At 38.9% G+C, this 19,510-nt stretch overlaps 1 protein-coding gene across 1 annotated transcript in view; it reads left to right on the forward strand.

Annotated features, from left to right (window-relative positions):
• Mindy2 (MINDY lysine 48 deubiquitinase 2) overlaps window positions 1-19,510 on the forward strand; it is a 50,535-nt gene that overhangs the window by 2,404 nt on the left and 28,621 nt on the right. The window contains exons 3-5 of the mRNA XM_019210148.1: window positions 9,261-9,318; window positions 11,408-11,472; window positions 14,730-14,888. Coding sequence (XP_019065693.1) covers window positions 9,261-9,318; window positions 11,408-11,472; window positions 14,730-14,888 — 282 coding nt within the window. The remainder of the gene's footprint in view (window positions 1-9,260; window positions 9,319-11,407; window positions 11,473-14,729; window positions 14,889-19,510) is intronic.

The raw sequence follows: 19,510 nt of genomic DNA on the forward strand, positions 1-19,510 counted from the left end.
TTTTTTTTTTTTTTTGAGACATGGTCTCACTATGTAGTTGAGACTGACCTGGAACTCAGTATGTAGCCCAGGCTGGTCTGGAACTCACAGCAATCCTGCCTCAGCTCCCGAGTGCTGGGATTACAGGTGTGCGCCACCACGCCTGGCATGCCTTATTTAAATTTTCAATTTTGGAATGCCAAGAAGGTGTGTCCCACAGCATCTATCTTATTTTGAAACTGATAATTGTATCTATAGATTAAATGTTCTGTAGGGGAAAATAGCTTGCTTATTCTGAGCAGTTAGGAACAAAATCAATAAGAAAATGCTATTTATTACATGTCTTCCTGTTGCTAGCAAGGGCAAAAAAAAAGATGGACACTGCCCCCGCATTTTAAGCAAAAAGTAGGATTAGAGACATTACTATTATCTGTATAATGGTCTCAGATTTTTGGAGTGGAAACAGGTGTCTGCTCTTGAAGAGGTATCATGATGTTTGGGATTGCTGTACTGATTTCCTTGACATTATTAAAGAATAATAAATAATACTAGGTTACATAAAGTGAATGGAAATGCATTAGATACCTAAAAGGGGAAATTTTTCTTTGTTCTGGCATAGTCCCAGAAAGTTTTATGGAATTTGTGGGTCTTGAAGCAAGCTTTTAAGAAAAAGAATTTAGAATAACAGGGAAATTTTAATTCCTGAGGGAGAGGAGTATAAACTAAAGTAATGAAAATAGAATGAATATTTTTGTCTATGTTTATGTGTGTTTATTAGATGACAAGCAGTCAGTTCATATAGAGAACAATAAAAAACAATGATGGAGGCCCTTAAACAGCGAATTATATTTGATTCTATTAGCCAGAGACCCCAGTTTCTTTTGTAGGAAGGAATGACTTAGTTTCCTTCAGGCTTTTCTGTCTTCTTAATGTCCATACTGTAAAACTTTGGAGGAAGGAGGAAGTACCCTGTGCCCACTGTGCTTCAGGATAGATGAGCATTGAACTGATCCTGACAGATTTGACTAGCATGGTCACATGTTGGGGTTGTCTGTCTGTCTGTAGGGGACTAGGAATGCACAGGTGAGCACAGTGTGAATCTGCCCTAAACGTAGCTCACATTATAGTGAGGAGGCAGACATTATCAACTAATTGCAGAGCAGTGTGAGATGCTGTAATGTGCTATGGAAGTACAGGGAGAAGGGTAATTGGGGATGAGAAGTACCAGCAGAAGCTTTCATAGGACCTGTGAGCCAGGTCTGCAGATGAGTGAGAGAAGGCCTTCTGGGTCGGGGTATATTCAGAGATGCTGAAGCAGAAAAGGGTTTGTTCTATTTGGGACCTCCAATTTTGGCTGAAATATAGAGGAAGAAGGAAAGAAAATGAGAATAACGGGAAATAAAATTGATGGTTTTGATTAGACTGAATGAGCAGTTATACTAATGAATTTTGAAGTTTATTTTGTCAGTCTGTGGTTCTCACCCTTTTTTCTGCCTCATAAGTTTGTAGTACTGGGGATTGAATCCAGAACTGAGTTACACTGCATCTCCAGCCTTTTTTAAAGAAATGTTTGGGCTGGGGATTTAGTTCAGTGACACTGTGCCTGCCTCACAAGCACAAAGTCCTGAGTTCGATACCTGGTAATGAAAAATTTTTTTTTTAATTTTTGAGACAGGGTCTTGCTACATTACTGAGGCTCAGATCAGTCTTGCAGTCCTGCCTCAGCCTTTCAGAGTACTGGGATTTCAAGTGGGCACTCATGGCTTCCTCTAGCTTTAATGCCCACAAAAATCAGTTACTATTAATCATTAATGGCTGGGAGTAGGATCACATGCCAGTAATCCCACCCAGCACTTGGGAGGCTGAGGCAGGACAATTGCTGTGAGTTGAAGGTCTGTCTGGGCTACATAAGATGCTGTCTTAAAAAGAAAAAAAATGGGGGGGCTGGGTATTTAGTTCAGTGGTGCTGCCGTCTGCCTTGTGAGCACAAGGACCCAAGTTTGATCCCTGGTAACAAAAAAAAAAAAAAAAAAAAATTTTTTTTAAAGTAATCATTAATGATTGATAGGATGGTGGATGTAAATATAATCATTTTAGATAGGAAATTTAATGCCAAAGTTTAGTTGTGTCAAGTTGCGAAGAAACATAGATTAGGTCTTAGGAAAGAGATCAAAATTATAGAGAAAAATTAAATTGGGGGATTATTATAAAGATGTAAGAACAATAATGAAAAAACTAAATTAATTCTCCATAGTGAGTAGTAAGGTATAGTTCTAGCCTTTTTCTGTTCCAACGTTGCTGAAGAATTACAAATTGCCAACAAAAACATTTTGCCTATCCCATTGCCTCTTTCCCCACTCTGTTGTTCACCCCATTCTCCAGTAGACAGAAGAAGGAGTAAAGGTGGAAGAATCTTTTGAGCAAGAAAGTAAAAATGAAACCAGCATAGCACAATTTGAAATGTGGAATGGAATAAAAAGTAGAAGTAGAACAATGTCATGCAAGTCAGGGAGAGAGACTAATTTTAAAAATTGATTAGTTAACCATTGTCAAATGCAACAGCATCAAGGAGCAGATTGAATAGGAAAGATTTTGCCAAAAGACAAGTATGGCAACAAGGTTGCTGAAAAGTCAGGATAATCTAGAATACTCAGAATAGGTGTGACAGTTTTCTTCACAAGAAAGAACAATCTCATTTTCTGAAGGAATGGAACAAAGAAACTACAGAGACAGTCATAGTAAGATAGACAAGTGGAAATTGAGCCCTCATTATTTTCCATTTTTGCAGAATAATTACTGAAATCATCAGAAGAGAAAGTATCAAGGGAGTGAATTTTTGTTGTTGTTTTTGAGATAGAGTCTCCTCACTATGTTCTTCAGGCTGACCTTGAATTCACGATGTAGCCTAGGCTGGCCTCAAACTTTTGGAGATCCTCCTGCCTCAGCCTTCCTAAGTGCTAAGGTTACAGGCATGTGCTGCTATGCCCAGCTTCAAGGGGATAGATTTAATGAGATAACTAACTACATTGCGTGTTAGAGAATTCTTAATCTCTGGAGATTATGCCTAGGAATTTGAGACAAAACAGAAAGACTCCTGTTATTAGCAATGGGTAGCTGAAATAGTCTTTTAAATGGTTTTAGTACAATATATCACCCCAGACCCACACCTCACAGTTCTCTTATACCAGGAAATGGTAGCAGGAAGAATGGCTGATTGGTGCTAACTTGGCCTGGCCTTTTCTAAGGTTGATTTGTGGAGACTCAGTAAAATCAGAGTTGCAGGTGAACTGGCTGGCCACCTCCTTTGGAGAAGAATGAAGTCATGAGAAATAAGATGAGAGGAATCGAGTGATGAGAGAGACAAAGTGCAGTGATCTAGATCACAGAGACAGTTACAGTTATCAGGTGGGGTAAGTACTGAGTTTTAACTATTCGTTCAGTCCTACAGATTATAATTCCTGATCTGTTCAATAAGTTTATAGAGACTTCATGAGATTAATACAAGTTACCTTTGGCCTCAATTATAAGAAGTGCTCAAAGTGGTGGCTTTTAGCCTCCGGACATTTATTAGTACAGAGAACTGCTGCTTGGGTAACCTTGGTCATTGAGATGGCTACACAGGCATTTTCAGTTTCTTCTCTAGGGGCAGGCAGTGTAGTGGGTTTTCTGTGATATACGACATCCTCTAGGGTCCCCCGTATGAGGGTAACACCATCTGTTAAGAATCATACTATTTTTCTTTTCCTGAAGTGTGCATACATTTTTTTGGTTCTCGCCTCTCCCAACCCCCATTGTGTTTTGTTTATTGCTCAGTCCACAGTATTCCGGATAAAAATCCCAAGTAGAGTTATAGGACTTTAGGAGCCCACAATACCTGAGAAATATGACCAGGTTTATAGAATGAGTATTTTAACAGGGCCTGAGCTAACATGGGGGGCAGCACTAAAACCCTATATTTAGTACTTTTTGTAATTTTTTGTAAATTGTATTTGAGGCTATTTAAGTATGTTTATAAGTCAACAAGTAGGTGTAGTGATACACACCTATACTCCCAGCACTCAGGAAGCTGAGGCAGGGAGATTGCCCTGAGTTCTAAGCCAGCCTACGCTGCACAGTGAGTTCAAGACCAGCCTGAATTACAAAGCAAGACCCTGTCTCAAAAAATAAAACAAAACAATCAACAAGTTGACCTGGTGTGACAGGCCACTGAAATCCCAGCACTCTGGGAGACTGAGGCAGGAAGATTACAAGTTCCAGTCTACCCTGAACAATTTAGTGAAACCTTGTCTCAAAATGAAAAATAAAAAAGGTCTGGGATTGTAGCTCAGTGGGAAGACCCTGGGCTCAATTCTCACTACTGGGAAGAAAAACATAGTTGACAAATCAGAAGGTATATAAAATATAAATTTTAGTTTCTGATGCTAAAGCTTTACATTGATGAGCACTGGGCAGTTTGGTTGGTTATGTCACTTTTGAGTATCACTAAGCATTTAAGAGTTTCTGCCTTAATATTGTAGCTATACAAAAGTATTTAAGAAGTCACTACTTTGCTACACTTTTGCTTTTTGGGTGCGGGGAAAGAATGTTTCAGATTCTGAGACCAAGATAATATACATATAAAAAAACTTACACGGAACCAAAATGTCCATTGTGACAGAGGACATAAAATATTGTAGTATCTAATCAGTGTGTTGGCATTAGAAGAATGAATGTAGTGTTCTAATTAGGAATGCTGGAAATATATAGCCTCCTGAAACCTTTTGGTAGGACGTTCTTTTCTCCATATTCTTTTTGTAGTGCTAAGGATTGGATTTAGGGCTTTTTCTCTGAGCTATGTCCCCAGGCTTTTTATTTATTTATTTTGGTACAGGGAATCAAATTTAGGACCTGTGCTTTTGCCAGTCAGGCACAGTGCCACTGAGCTAAATCCACAGCTTTATTTTTTATTTTGAGAGAGTCAGTAAATTGTTGATAAGTTGCTGAACTGGCCAGCATGGGCTGAAACGTGGAATCCTCCTGCATCAGCTTTTCAGACTGCTAGGATTATAGGTGTGCACGAACATGCCCAGTTTGTTTTCTTTCTTTGCTTATTAGGAGCTGAGGCTATCTCTTGCTGTAGGTCAAAGGAAGAATGCCAAGATCCTGAAGCAAGATCTTTTGTGTTAGACTGGTTTTTTCACTCATCAGTCTAGAAACTGTAAGATGAGGATTGATAGGTTGGATTCTGTAAAATGTTTAAACAGCTTAAAATTTAAAAACAAAAGAAAAGAAAAATACATTCTTATATGCACATCAAAAACAAAAAAGCCACCATAAACTAAATCAAAACATACTATAAACTGAAAAATACAATATTTGCCAGATTATTTATTAAAGGGCTAACATGGTTTTTTTTCCCCTCTTGAGCTGGTCTTGCCTTATAATCCAGGCTGGCCAAGAACTCACAGTTCCTAGCTCAGCCTCCCCAAATGCTGGGGTTATTGATCAATTTCTTATGTCTTTTTGGCAGATACTTTTTGCTTCTCACTAAGATTTGTTTTTTTTTGTTTGTTTGTTTTTTTAACCCTGAGTTATAGGAACATTGCAGTCACACTAATTTTTTCATGTTCCTTTTCCTAAAGTAACCATTAAAAGCCTTTTGAGGTTTTTCAAGTGTGTTTATTATACAGAGAAAAAACAAATTGGTAAACTGGAGTTTTAATCTTAGTCTCTGCCTACTCTGCTTTAAATATAGATATTGTAAGATGAGATTAAAGACTTCACACATTGGTAGATTTTGTTTACACAGAAGATTTAAGGAACATTTCTGGGGCTTTCATTCCCACTCTCCCAAGCATTGGAACTGGTGGTGTATCTGGTTGTGAGAGAAAATGTATGGGAGTGTCTGATAATGCAGTAGTGATACTGTCGTGCATGGATGCCCTCCTGTCAGCAATAGATATGTTCACTTTCTTCTCTGCCTTTGATATGAGCAACACTCCTCTCTCCCTACCTTGTCTGTTGAGGCCCAGGTGAAGATATTTGGGTACAGGTGGTATCAACAGTCTTAGGCTTGGAATAATAATAGTTAATTATTCAAATTTTTTCCTGTAGTACTGGGGATTGAACCTAGGGCTTCTCAAGCTTACCACTGAGCCATAACCCTAGCCCTTTTGTATTTTGAGACAGGCTCTTGTTATGTTCTCCAGGCTGGCCTTGAGCTTGCCTTAGCCTCCTGAGTAGCTGGGATTACAGGTATACACCACTGTACCCTACTGAACTGTACTGTTTTTAAGTACAGTAATTATTCTTAATAATAAATAATATATATGAGAAACTAAAATATAAAGCATGATGCATAATAGCTACTAATAGATAAATTTTGTTTGATGGATCCAGAATTAAAGGCATATTGAGAGGATCCTCGAATTTTTGAGTTCTATGAAAAAAGGGGGAAAGGCTACATTTCTTCTCTTTGATTCCCATTAATAATACTTCTAATATTCTCAAAAGAAATAATTTCTTTGCAGTTTCAACTAACAGCATGAATGATATATATATTCATTGCTGAACACATTAGTGTACATATATCTGTACTGTGTATTCAAAAGTAGTAAAATTTGAAATGAGAAATTGGGATCAAAAATTTAGCTCAGTGGCACTGCACCTGGCTCATAAGTGCAAAGGTCCTGAGTTCAGTCCCTGATACCAAAAACAACAAAAAAGAAATAAGAGGGCCGGGGATTTAGCTTAGTGGTTCTGCTGCTTGCCTCACAAGCACAAGGTCCCGAGTTCCATCTCCGGTACCAATCAATCAATCAATCAATAAATAAATAAATAAAATTATTTAGCTGGTCCATTTTGCCATTGGCACAGTATTTGCATATAACCTGTGCACAGCTTCCTGTATATTTTGCATTCGCTCTAGATTCCTTGTAATACCTAATACATTGTAAATGTTATGTAAATAGTTGTTACACTGGATTGTTTAAAGAAGAATAACAAGAAAAAAAGCTTGTACATGTTCAGTACAAATGCCATTTCCCCCCTGATATTTTCTGATTTGATTGATTGAATCTACAGATGTGGAACCTGTGCATATGGAAAGCCAACTGTAATGAAAAAAATACACTGAGTACAAGACTCAAATAGTATGAATTAAAAATGTTATCTCTGGCCAGGTGTGGTAGCACGTGCCTACTATAATCTTAGGACTCTGGGAGTCTGAGGCTGGAGGATTAAGAGGTCACACCCAGACCTTGCCTCAAAACAAAACAAAGCAAATTATCACCTGAGTTCTAGCTCAGCTTGCTATTTGAGTATCAAACAAAACACTGCAGTTCCAAAGTGGATGCCATTTTTTCTATAAACTTATCTTCAGTTGCCAATTCCATAATTTTTATATTCAATGGATAATAACTTTTAGTCTCCTGAGATTTAGAATAAAAACCTTTACTCTTTTCCTATCATTCTCCACTGTTTACTGTCTTTAAATGCTGTCTTTAAAATATTTCAGATTTTTATTTATTTATTTATTTGCTCTGCAGGGGATCAAACCTAGGGCCTATAGTATCACAGAGCTGCACCCCGAATCCTCAAGTGATATTTTATACAATATTTTATTGAATGAGTGTTTTGCTTTTTTTTCATAAATTTCTAAGTACTGGTTTTTGAAAATTAATTTTTTATAAGTACATATTTATAGTACATAATGTTTATATTCCTTATAGGGGGCTTGGTGCATGGACACTGATACATCCTAATTCCTTTTCATCTCTTTCCCTTCCCTTCCCCGCTTCTGATCCCCTTCCCTTTTGAGAAAGAGCTGTCCTTTTGGATATCTTTTCTTCATGGTTGTTACTGAGGATCACACTCAGGACCTTGAGTTTGGGAGGCAAGCATGGTGCCACTGAGCTAAATACCTGGCCCTGGATATCTTTTATTTTGCTCTTTATTTGTATTTTGGGTTTCTTATATAAGAGAAACCATGCAGTATTTAAGCAGCTGTATCAGAAACCTATAAATACTGTTATAATGGAAAAGGTAATTGGGTTTGGTGTTGAGTTCAATTCATATTATGACCCTGTTAGTTAACTCTGAGCAGTTTTTTTAAAACCTAGCCAGGCATGGTAGTGCACACTTGTAATCCCGGCACTCAGGAGGCTGAGGCAGGAATGCCAAGTGTTTGAGGCCAGCCTGGGCTACACAGGGAGTTCAAGGTCAGCCTGAACTACATAGTGAGACCCTATAAAAAAACAAAAAACCTTAGTTTTATATCTCAAGTATTTCCCCAACTTTAAAATTGTATCAGAGCAAGGTGTGGTGGTGCACAAGTGTAATTCCAGCACTCTGGGAAGCTGAGACAAGAAGATCACAAGTTCAAGACCAGCCTGGGCAATTTAGTGAGACCCTGTCTCAAAATAAAACATACAAATGGCTGTGGATTTAGCTTGGTGGGAAGACCCTGGGTTCAATCTCCAGTAATGAAAAAAGAGAAGAAAGAAACAGAGCATTGACAGCATCTCAGGTACATCTTGCGTACCCTTTTCCAAATATAACACCCTCCCTTTCCCCTGTGGGTAGTCATATCCTAATTTTCATAATATCTATTTCCTATTCTTCTTTATACTTTTATTACATGTGTGTAGCTCTTAACAGTATATAATTTAATTTTGTCAGGCATTTTGTGTGTGTGAGTGTGTGTGTGCATGTGTGCATGTGTGCACACTATTAGGGACTGAACCCAGGAGTGATCTTTCTCTAAGCTGTATCCCAGCTAAGTTGCTCAGGGTGGCCTCAAACTTATAATTCCCTGCCTCAGCCTCCCAGGTGGCAGGAATCACAGGCGTGTGACAGTATGCCTGCACCAGTTTTTAAGCTTTACATTATAAATAGGAATCATATAGGTGAATTCATTGTGTGGTAGTGCTTTAATACTGTATCCATTTTAACACATTTAATAATTAAATGGCCAGAGTGGACTAAAATAATGGAATATCTACCATGTTTGGTACTTGTTCCTGCTCCTGCTCTTCAACCAAATTGTCTGTCATGCAGGACACTGGTGCCTGATGACAATGATGACTGGTGAAAGATACAGCACTTGACTTTGAAAATAGATTTCTCAATATCTGTATATCTTTTATCACCCTGATATTCTTAAATGTTAATGTGCATGTATAGTACTTACATGTAGTAGATATATATATAAACATATATGAATACTTAGGTTTCTGACTTCAAAAAATAACTTGAGTCATCTGACACATTGGATTTTATAGACATAATACTTTCTTTTTCAGGTGAAACTTCCACCAATGATGGAAATCATAACTGCTGAACAGCTGATGGAATACTTAGGTTAGTGTTGAAGCGTGAGTGATTTTATATTTCTTTCAAGATAAACAAAAAAGCTGATGTATTATCCTGTCTCTCCTCTGAAGTGATATTTTGTTAATTTAACGTGTTTATAAGAATGTTAGTGTTCTTGGGTGTTATATCCTTCTCCTAAGCAGCAATGAAATTCTATAATATAAATAAGGAGACTGGATATGTCCAGAAAACAAGGTGCATATTAATTCCTGTAGACCACAAAAAGGGAGAAGACACAGACACTCTGACATTGCATGTGGCTGGTATTTAAAAATATTAAGTGGACTTGAATTGAAGGTGAAAGTGGAGAGCTGAGGATGTAACTCAGTCGTTGAGTGCTTGCCTCCCTTGTACAGGCCCTGGGTTTGATCTCCAGCACCATAAAATAAATAAAAAATGAAAAAGTGATTTGGGGCAGTGCTCTCAAAAGTTTGTTTCATGGACTATGCCAATTTATGAAATATTAATTATTGGTCTGCAGTGGGGTAGTAACCTACTCCAGGCTGTAAAACATTTATATTTACATTAATTAGTAAATACATTGTTTAATTCATTTGCAGTGTTTTTCATGGCAAAAACATTGTTTTTTCTATACTGGGAATTGAACCCAGGGCCTTGGCACTAAGCACATCCCTAGTCCTTTTTAAATTTTTTTCTTTTAATTTTGAGACAGGGTCTTGGTTAATTGCCCAGCAGACTGGGCTCAAATTTGGGATTCTTCTGCTTCAGCCTCCCACAGTACTGGAATTACAGGCAAATAGTACCATGCCTGGAAGAATCTTCTTGATGATGGAAACAATGTGTTAAACTAAGAATTTATATATTCATTCTATTACCAAATAGGAAATCTTGTTTCTATCATTCAAACCATCTGATTTTATTTGTAAGATATAGGCTTAGTGAATTGGGATTGCAGCTTTGGAAATGCCTTTTCTTTATGTGATTCATATTATTTAATCTTCACTCCTTGTCCGTGGGCCTTATACTTATGGATAGATGACTGTGAATATCTAGAAATGTCCAAATAGACTTTCTTTTTTATCCTTTCTTAATTAGTTTAGTGTGTCAGGTGATCCCTGACCAGTTATCAGGGGATGCCCAGTCGTCTGACTAAGGGTGAGGAGAGGATGAAAGAACAATATACAAGGAATAAAGAGATGAATGATACCAAGTTTGATACCAAAAAAAAAAAAAGAATGAATGATAGAGTGGGGCATGGTGGTGCACACCTGTAATCCCAGCACTCTGGAGGCTGAGGCAGGAGGATCACTGTGAGTTTGAGGCCAGGCTGGGCTACATAGTGAGTTTAAGACCAGTCTAAACTACAGTGGAAGACCCTGTGTTAAAACCCACCCCAAAATCAGGTTTTTCTTTCTTCAGACCTTGGGACTGAACCTAGGGTGCTCTATTTAAGTGAGCTATATCCCCAGCCCTTTTTATCTTTTGTTTTGTGACAGGGTTTTTCTTGCTAAGTTGCCTAGGCTGGGCTCTTAACTCACAGACCTCCTGTCTCAGCCTCCCAGAACCCTGGATAAATTACCAGTTTTGGGGTTTTTTTTTGTGGGGGAGGGTTTTGGTGTTTTGAGACAGGGTCTCACTATGTAGTTGAAACTGACCTGGAACTCCCTATGTAGCCCAGGCTGGTCTTGAACTCACAGTGATCCTCCAGAGTGCTGGGATTACAGGTGTGCGCCACCACGCCCAGCTGCCCGTTTTTTAAAAGCAAAAACATTTTGACTTTTGGGAGTTACATACTTTTAGAATAATGATAATACCATTGTTGGGAGGTAATTAGGATGACAGTTGTATTTGTAATAGCATTATAAGTTGGTATAAGCTTTGGGAGCTTTATATGTAGTGACATAGAAGATGTTCACATATACTGTAAAATGAAAGATAGAATTCAAAAGTATTATAGTGTGCATGAGCCGATATCAGTAAACAGTTAACATTGATTTTTCTGGGCAGATTTGAGGGGTCAGTTTTCTGTCACCTGTTGCTACAGTGTTTAAAAACTTAATTACAAGCAGAAAAAAATAATATTTAAAAAGGCAATTTCACAATTTTTTTTTTACAGGCGATTATATGCTTGATGCGAAGCCAAAAGAAATTTCAGAAATTCAGCGTTTAAATTACGAACAGGTAATAAATACAATTTTTATTACGTTAAAATAAAATAAATAAGTGTTGTGTTAATGAATGTGTATATTTTCTCTGTGAGTGGTTTAAAAAGGTTTTCCTCTGGGAGGAAAAAGGGACTTGAGACAGGGTCTTGCTATGTACTCCATACTGGCCTTGAATTCACTGTGTAGCCCAGGCTGGTCTAGAACTCAGGCAGCAATTGATCCTGCTGCACCCTCCCTTAAGAGCTGGGCCACCACACCCTGCTAAACTTTTTCTAGAAAGGACTTAATAGTAAATATTTTAGTCTTTGCAAGTCACATGTAATTAGTCTCTGTTGCTTTTTTTTTTTAGCAGCCCTTTGCAAATGTAAAGAACATTCTTAACTCACAGGCAGTTGGGCTCACAGGCCAAACCTTTTTTTTTTTTTTTTTTTTTTTTTTTTTTTTGGCACTGGGGATTAAGCTTGGGTCCTTGCACTTGCAAGGCAGGCAGCGGAACCACTGAGCTAAATCTCTAGTCCCCAAACATTTTTTTTTGAAACAAGGTCTTGCTCTATAATCCAGGCTGGCCTTGAACTGGAACTGATGACAGTCCTCCTGCCTCAATCTCCCGAGTACTGGGATTTTATAGGCATTTGCCACCACACCCAGCAAAGCCAAACTTCCTGAATTCCTGTTTTCTATGAATACTAATGCTGAATAGGATAATACGCTATATAGGATAATAATATATATGAGTATATGAGTAGCTACCATTCTACAGATCTGTATTGAATGATAACTTAGTATTTGTCTTGAAAACTAACTTTCAGATGAGTTTGTTAAATTATATTTTTCAGGGGTTTTTTTGTGGTACTGATTTGAATCCAGGTGCTTCCTGCACATACTAGGCATGCTCTCTGTTACTTAGCTGTATTACCAACCTGCAAGTTGTATCTAGGAGAAAGCTGAGGAAGTGATGTTCTGGTACATAATTAGGACAAATTTTGCTGGGCTATAGTTGTGATGTGTCCACATTTCTTGGCATATTCTTTAAAGATCCTGCTCTCTAATACGAGTATCACAAGGCCCAAAATTATTGGAGCTGGGAGAAAGTAAGCAGAGCTTCGTCTTCTTTAAGTTCCTTTATTCAAGAAATTAACTTCTAGTGGAAGAAATCATTGTCCAGGGGAAAAGTGATCTCTTCTCTTTCTTTGTCCCTCCCTCCCCCCTACCCTCTCCCTTCCTTCCTTCTCTCTTTTTTTTTTTTTTGATACCAGGGATCCAACTTTGGTCCTTGTGCTTACTAGGTAGGCAGCAGAACCTCTGAGTTAAATCCCCGGCTCCTCCCTCCCTCCCTTCCTCCCTCCCTTCCTTCTTTCCTTCTTTCTTTCTTCAGCTGTTCTAGGGTCAGTGAATTCACTGCAAAGTCAAGCGTGGAAGGAGCAGAGAATTCTGTGTGCCTGTTCTCCCCACAGTTACATCCTCCCCAGCTATTAATATTCCACATCAGTTGGGAGATGCCCCAAATGCACCAGCCTCCACTGACACATCATTGTCATACATAGTCCATAGTTTGCCTTAGGGTTCATTCTTGCTGTTGTACATCCTACAGATAAATGTATCATGACAGGTATGGACCACATCACACTTAGTAATTTCACTGCTCCCCAGATCCCATGTGCTTGGCCTATTTATCCCTACCCCTCCCTAATCCCTGGTAAACACTCACCTTTCTTTATTTTTTCTGGAATTGTACAGCGTGCAGCTTTAGTTCTCTTAGTTTCCTGCATGTTTTTCATGGCTTGATAGCTCATTTCTATTTTTTAAATTGTAAAAATCACATAATGTGAAATAATTTACTACTAATTTTTTTCCCCGGTACTGGAGATTGAAGACAAGAGCACTTTACCATGAACTCTGTGCCCAGCCCTTTTATTTTTTATTTGGAGACAGAGTCTTGCTAAATTTTCCAGGCTGGCCTAAAATCTGTGATCCTCCTGTTGCAGGCTGCCAAGTACCTAGGATGACAGGCATGTGCTTCCATATCTGGCTGCTTAATCTGTTTTGTTATGTACTGGAGATTGAACCTGGAGCCTTCATAATGAGTTATGTCTCCAGACCCTTTTTATTTTTTTATTTTGGGATAGAATCTCACTAAGCTGTCCAGGCTAGGCTCCCTTGCAGTCCTCCTGTCTCAGCTTTCCAGAGTCCTGGGATTATAGACATGCACCTAGCTTTCTTAATCAACTTTAATTGTGCCATTTCCTAGTGTTAACTATATTCACGGTGTCATTTAGCAGAGCTCTAGAACTTCTTCATGTTGTAAAATAAAATCTTATACCCATCAAACGACTTTTCCCTTATTCCTCTCAAGCCCATGGACACTACCACTTTCTACTTTGTTTTTGTGATTTTGACTGCTCTGGATAACCCATAAAATGAGAAGCATGATGTATTTGTGCTTCTGTGACTAGCGTATTTCATTTAGTGTTCCATCATCAAAGTTCATATTGTAGCATGCAATAGAATTTCTCTTTTTTGTGCTCGATTCAGCAGCACATATATTAAAATTAGATTTCTCTGTTTTAATGCCGAATAATATTCTACTGTATGTGCATACATTTGCTTTGCGTAGTCATATGTCAGTGGGCATTTGGACCACTTCCACTTCCGTCCCCACCCCCATCAGGATTTTACCGTGTAGATCCAGCTGATCTTAAACTTGTAATCCAGTCTGTCTGCCTCAGCCTCTGAGCGCTGGTATTGCAGGCATGCCTGGATAGCCGCTTCTTGACTATTGTGCATCATGTAATGAATACCATTGTACAGGTAACTTTTCAAGACCTTTCCCTCTGTTATTTTTTTGGATTTACACCCAGAAGTGGGAGGCCTTTCTCTTTGGCATTAGAAACTTTCGGCTTCAGAGTTCTTAGTCCTACATCTCTGCCACTCTATGCAACTTCATTCTGCTGTTTTTCTTAATACTTCATGTTTTCTTAATACTTACTTATACATTTACAGGTTTCTCCCAGTTATGTAAGAACAAAGACTTTGTTTTATTCACTATTATATCTCTGGAACTCAGATGGGTGCTTGGCACATTGTAGATTCTTAATGATAAAAATCTGTTGAAGAGGTGAATAAATTGGATAACAGTTTAAGCTCTCAGGCTCAAACCATCCTCCACCTCAGCTTCCTGAGGTTCTGGGACTGCAGGATTGTGCCACCACACCTGGCGGCTTTGGTTGCTTCTATTTTGATTTCCTGAGCTGACCCTTCCCCCTTTATCTTCAGAATATGAGTGATGCTATGGCGATTCTGCACAAACTGCAAACAGGCCTGGATGTGAACGTGAAGTTTACTGGCGTCCGGGTGTTTGAGTACACACCAGAATGTGTAGTGTTTGACCTGCTCGACATTCCTCTGTATCACGGGTGGCTGGTGGATCCTCAGGTGAGTAAGAAGATTTAAGTTAAATAAACACGAATGCAAGAACGTATACTAGTTTAACAAATTAAGCTAAATTTACACTTACTCATTCTTTGTGTTCTTTGACCTGGAATTAGCCAAACCATGAAGTTAAGGGCAGTCTTCAGTCTCCCAAGTCTGCCCAAGCTTTCTGACCCCAACTGCAAGGAGTTAGGATACAACTAGAAAGTTAGATGAAGACTGCGCAGGAAATCACACTCACTCTGCACATCAACTGCCAGTTCAGAAGCTTCCTAAAACTACCTTTAATAATGCGCTTAGAAATCTCCCAGAACCCAGTGAAGCCTCTTATACTCTCCATTGCAGTTTATCATAGGAAAAAGATAACAGGCTATGATTAACTAAGAATCGGGAGAGTTCCACATGGGAAGCTTCTGTATGCCTGAAGGCATGTTGCCTTCTTGGAATTGGTGTGTGCACAAAGGTTGCCAGCTCTAGAACTCGTTTAGCCTTCAGTGTTCAGCTTGTTTGTTTTTTGTTTTATATTGGGCATGAGACCTGGTGCCTTCACAGTAAGCTACATCCCCAGCCCTTTTTATTTTTATTTTGAGACATGGTCTTTCTAAGTTGCTAAATTACTCAGGCTGGGCTCCAATTTACAATCCTACTTTAACCTTCCAGAGTGCTAGAGATTACAGGTGAAGACCATCATACCTGACTACTACATAGCATTTGAATCACTCCCAAATCCGCACCTCTCTGCCTGTACATTTCTAAACACACAGTGTGCCTTGGGTGTTTCCTAGTCTAGCATTACAGATTTTGCCTGTTGGCAGAAACCTAGGGCCCTGGCCTGAACTAGATGACACATTCAAAGATTATTAATGGAAGTTTAAAGAAGAGGCTTTATTTATAAAGGGAAAGAAGGAAGGGATGGTGAAGGATCCCATAGTTAGTGATAGCCAGAACTACTGCTGCTCTTAACTCTGAAGAGACAAGGCAAGTGAGTAGTTAGTGGAACCCAGCAAGACCAGCTGCTAGAGTGTGGAGCTGCACCAGGAGCTGTAGCCAGCAAGGAGGAAGGAGAGCAGCACCTTCTCAGATTCCATTCTCTGATCTCTGCATGGTGGCCAGGTCTCACTGATAGCAAGAATAGGAATTCCAGTTGCTCCAAGACACCAAGGCGTGCCTCTTCCCATAGAGTGGATAATGGATTAGAAAAGTGGAAAGAGACAATTCCATGGTGGTGCACGCCTGTAATCCCAGCACTCAGGAGGCTGAGGCAGGAGGATCTCCCTGAGTTCGTGAGTTTCAGGTCAGTCTCAACTACATAGTGAGACCCTGTCTCAAAAAAAAAAAAAGTTTATTTTGATAGCACATGCCTGCCTGTAATGCCAGCACTTGGGAGGCTGGGGCAGGAAGATTGCAGTGAGTTGAAAGCCAGCCTGGGCTACCTAGTGAGTTCAGGTTCAGGGTCAGCCTGAGCTACAGAGAGAGACCCTGCCTCAAAAAACAAAAAACAAAAACAAAAACGTTTATTTTGAGACAGGGTCTCACTAAATTGCCCAGTCTTGCTGCAAATTTGTGATCATCCTGCCTCAGTAGCTACGATTAGAAGTGTACATCCCACCTGTGTCCCTTCTCCTGTTTTTAATTGGGTTATTAGCCTTTTCGTTATTGAGTTCCACAAGTTGTTAGTGTATTGTTCATATAAGTCTTTTATCAGATCCATAATTTGTTTTTGTTTTTTGGTACCAGGGATCAAACTCAGGTCCTTCCACTTGCAAGGCAGGTGGCAGAACCACTGAACTACATCCCTGGCCTTTAGATCCATAATTTGGAGCCAGGCACATTGGCACACACCTGTAATCCTAGCACTGAGACCAAGGCAGGAGGATCTCTGTGAGCTCCAGGCCAGCCTGGGCTACATAGTGAGTTCAAGGCTGACCTGAACTGCATAGTGAGATCCTGTCTCCAAAAGAAAAGGCTATATAATTTGTAAATGTTTTATCCTACTCTGTGTGTTGCGTTTTCATTTTCTTTATGACATCTCTAGTAGCACAAGTTTTTAATTTTGATAACATCTCATTCTGTCTTTTTTTCTTTTGTTTCTTGACGCTTTTGGAGTCAGGCTTTGCTTGACCAAAAGTTGAAAAGATTTACACCAGTGTTTTATTCTAAGATCTTTATAGTTTAATGCTTAGATTTAGGAATATGATCCACTCTGGGTTATGTCTTGGATGTATATGGTTTCACAGGAGAGTCACAATAACATTTGTTGAAAAGATTGTTCTTTTGCTGTTGAATTGTCTTGGTATTCAGAGTAGTGTTTGCAAAATAGCCCCTTCCTTTTTATTTCCAGTAAAGCTTCTATTGTGACTAATAAGATATAAAGTCTTACTTGGATTTTATGGTATGCTGCAGGTCTGGACTCTGCCTGTCTGTGCAGCTTCCCTCGTGCACTTCTCAGCCCTCTCCCTGCTTTCCAGCAACACCAGAAGCCTTTCTCTCTCCATGTGTCTCACTCATTCTTGTCTTGTGTTGGTTGCCCACTCTGGAAAACTGTTCTCTTGTCCTAACATTCTCATTTTTGGTTTTTCACATTTTTGGTTCTTTGTTTTTCAGGCTTTAGATCAAATGTCTTGTGAGGACTCCATGACCATCTTGTTGAAATTAGTTTCTTTCCTTTCCCTATTTTCTTTCCCATGATCTTACTTGATTTTCTTTACCATTTAGTATTAACGGTAGTTATTATTTCTGCCTTTACTTTACTGCCATCTCCCCCTAGAGTATATGAGGACTGGAAAGTTATATCTCAGTATTGAGAACTATACCTGATATGTAGTAGATTTGATGTAGATTCAACTTTTTTTTTTTTTTTTTTGGATACTGGGAATTGAACTCAGAACCTTGTGCTTGCCAGATAGGTGCCACTGAGCTAAATCCCTAGCCCTTGATGTAGATCCAATTCTTGATATGAATAAGGTGATAGCTTGGGAAATTTAACCCTAAATTCTTAAAAATTTAACTCAGGACCAGGCATGGTGGCTATTCAAATTTAATTAAAAGGGCTGGGGATTTAGCAGTGGTGCTGCCACCTGTCTCAAAGTGCAAGGCCCTGAGTTCTATCCCTGGTACCAAAAAAAAAATTTTTTTTTCGATTCCAAGTTGTACTAGCCATATTGTAGTTGTTTAGTAGCCATATGTAGGCTAGGATGTCATTTGGTGGTAGATTAGTAGAAACAGAAGAGATAATTTAAAAAGAAATCAAGGACACAAATATTGAACTGATGGGACAGAATAATTAATTCAGATATATGAATAATACAAAGAAAAAGTGGTGTGTGCCTAAGTTGGGTACAGCAGGATGAGCACTGCATGATCTCACGCATATATGGTCTCATAAACAGAGCAAGCAGCGGTTACGAGAGAGCAGGGGTGCTAGGAAGGGAAGATGGGGACACATTGGGTTTGTACTACAGCAAGGAGCCAGAAGCTCTGGCATACTGTTGCACTGTGTAGGTAGCACAATGACTGGACATCTCAAAGCTGGGAGGAAGGAGTATGGAAGTTTTTGTCATGAAAAGAAGGTAAGTATCTCAGGAGATAAATATGTTTAACTGATTTAAACATTTTGCAGTATATGCACGTGTTGAATATTACATGCTACCCCATTAATATGTGCAACTGCTATGTATTAGTTAAAAATAAATTTTAAAAAAGAAAAACATGTAAATATACTAAGCGTAACTGAGATTGAATACTCTATATGAAAAGAATGATTTAGGGCTGGGCTGCTCAGTGGTAGAGCACTTGACTAGTACATGCAGTACCCTGGGTTTGTTGTCCTGCCACACACAAGAAAGGCAACAAAGACAGTGATTCTGAGGCTGATTTAAAGTAGACTGTAGAGAATATAGTTACACAGAAAGATTGTGAGAAGGAAGAGAGATGCCATATAGTTACTAATTAAAAGATAACTAGTATAATTATACCAATACTAGAAAGAATACTAATACTAGAAAGTCAAAAAGCATTACAAACAGATCGGGGATTTAACTCAGTGGTTCTGCTGCCTGCCTCGCAAGCACAAGGTCCAGAGTTTGATCCCCGGTACAAAAATAAAAACATTGCAGTTGAATGTTTCATTTCCCAAAAAGATAGTAATTTTAAATGTGTATATGTCGAGACTCACAGTAGATGCCCTCATAAACTCTTAATTTTTTGTTTTTTCAGTACCAGGGATCAAACTCGGGACCTTGCACTTCTGAGGCAGGTGCGATACCACTGAGCTAAACCCCCACAATAGACTCTTAACTCCTTGGATCCACAGAAACTGCTACAACAAATAAAGATCAGTTTTTGACAACGAAAAAGATAGATTGTGTACATCTAACAATATAACCTAAAACTATATAGGCACACCAGGTGCAGTGGAACTCAGCTGTAATCCTACCTACTACTCAGAAGGCTGAGGGAGGAGGATTAAAGTTGAAAGCCAGCCTGGGATACTTAAACTTGACAAAACCCTTTCTCAAAATAAAAATGTTTAAAAGGCTGAAAATGGAGCTCATATGAAGGCCCTGGGTTGAATCCCCAGTACCCCAAAAAGAGTAAAAGGAAGGAAGGAGGGAGGGGAAAAAGTA

This window comes from Fukomys damarensis, unplaced genomic scaffold (assembly GCF_012274545.1).
Source record: "Fukomys damarensis isolate Sample0158 unplaced genomic scaffold, DMR_v1.0_HiC HiC_scaffold_25, whole genome shotgun sequence".
NCBI classification, from domain to species: Eukaryota; Metazoa; Chordata; class Mammalia; order Rodentia; family Bathyergidae; genus Fukomys; species Fukomys damarensis.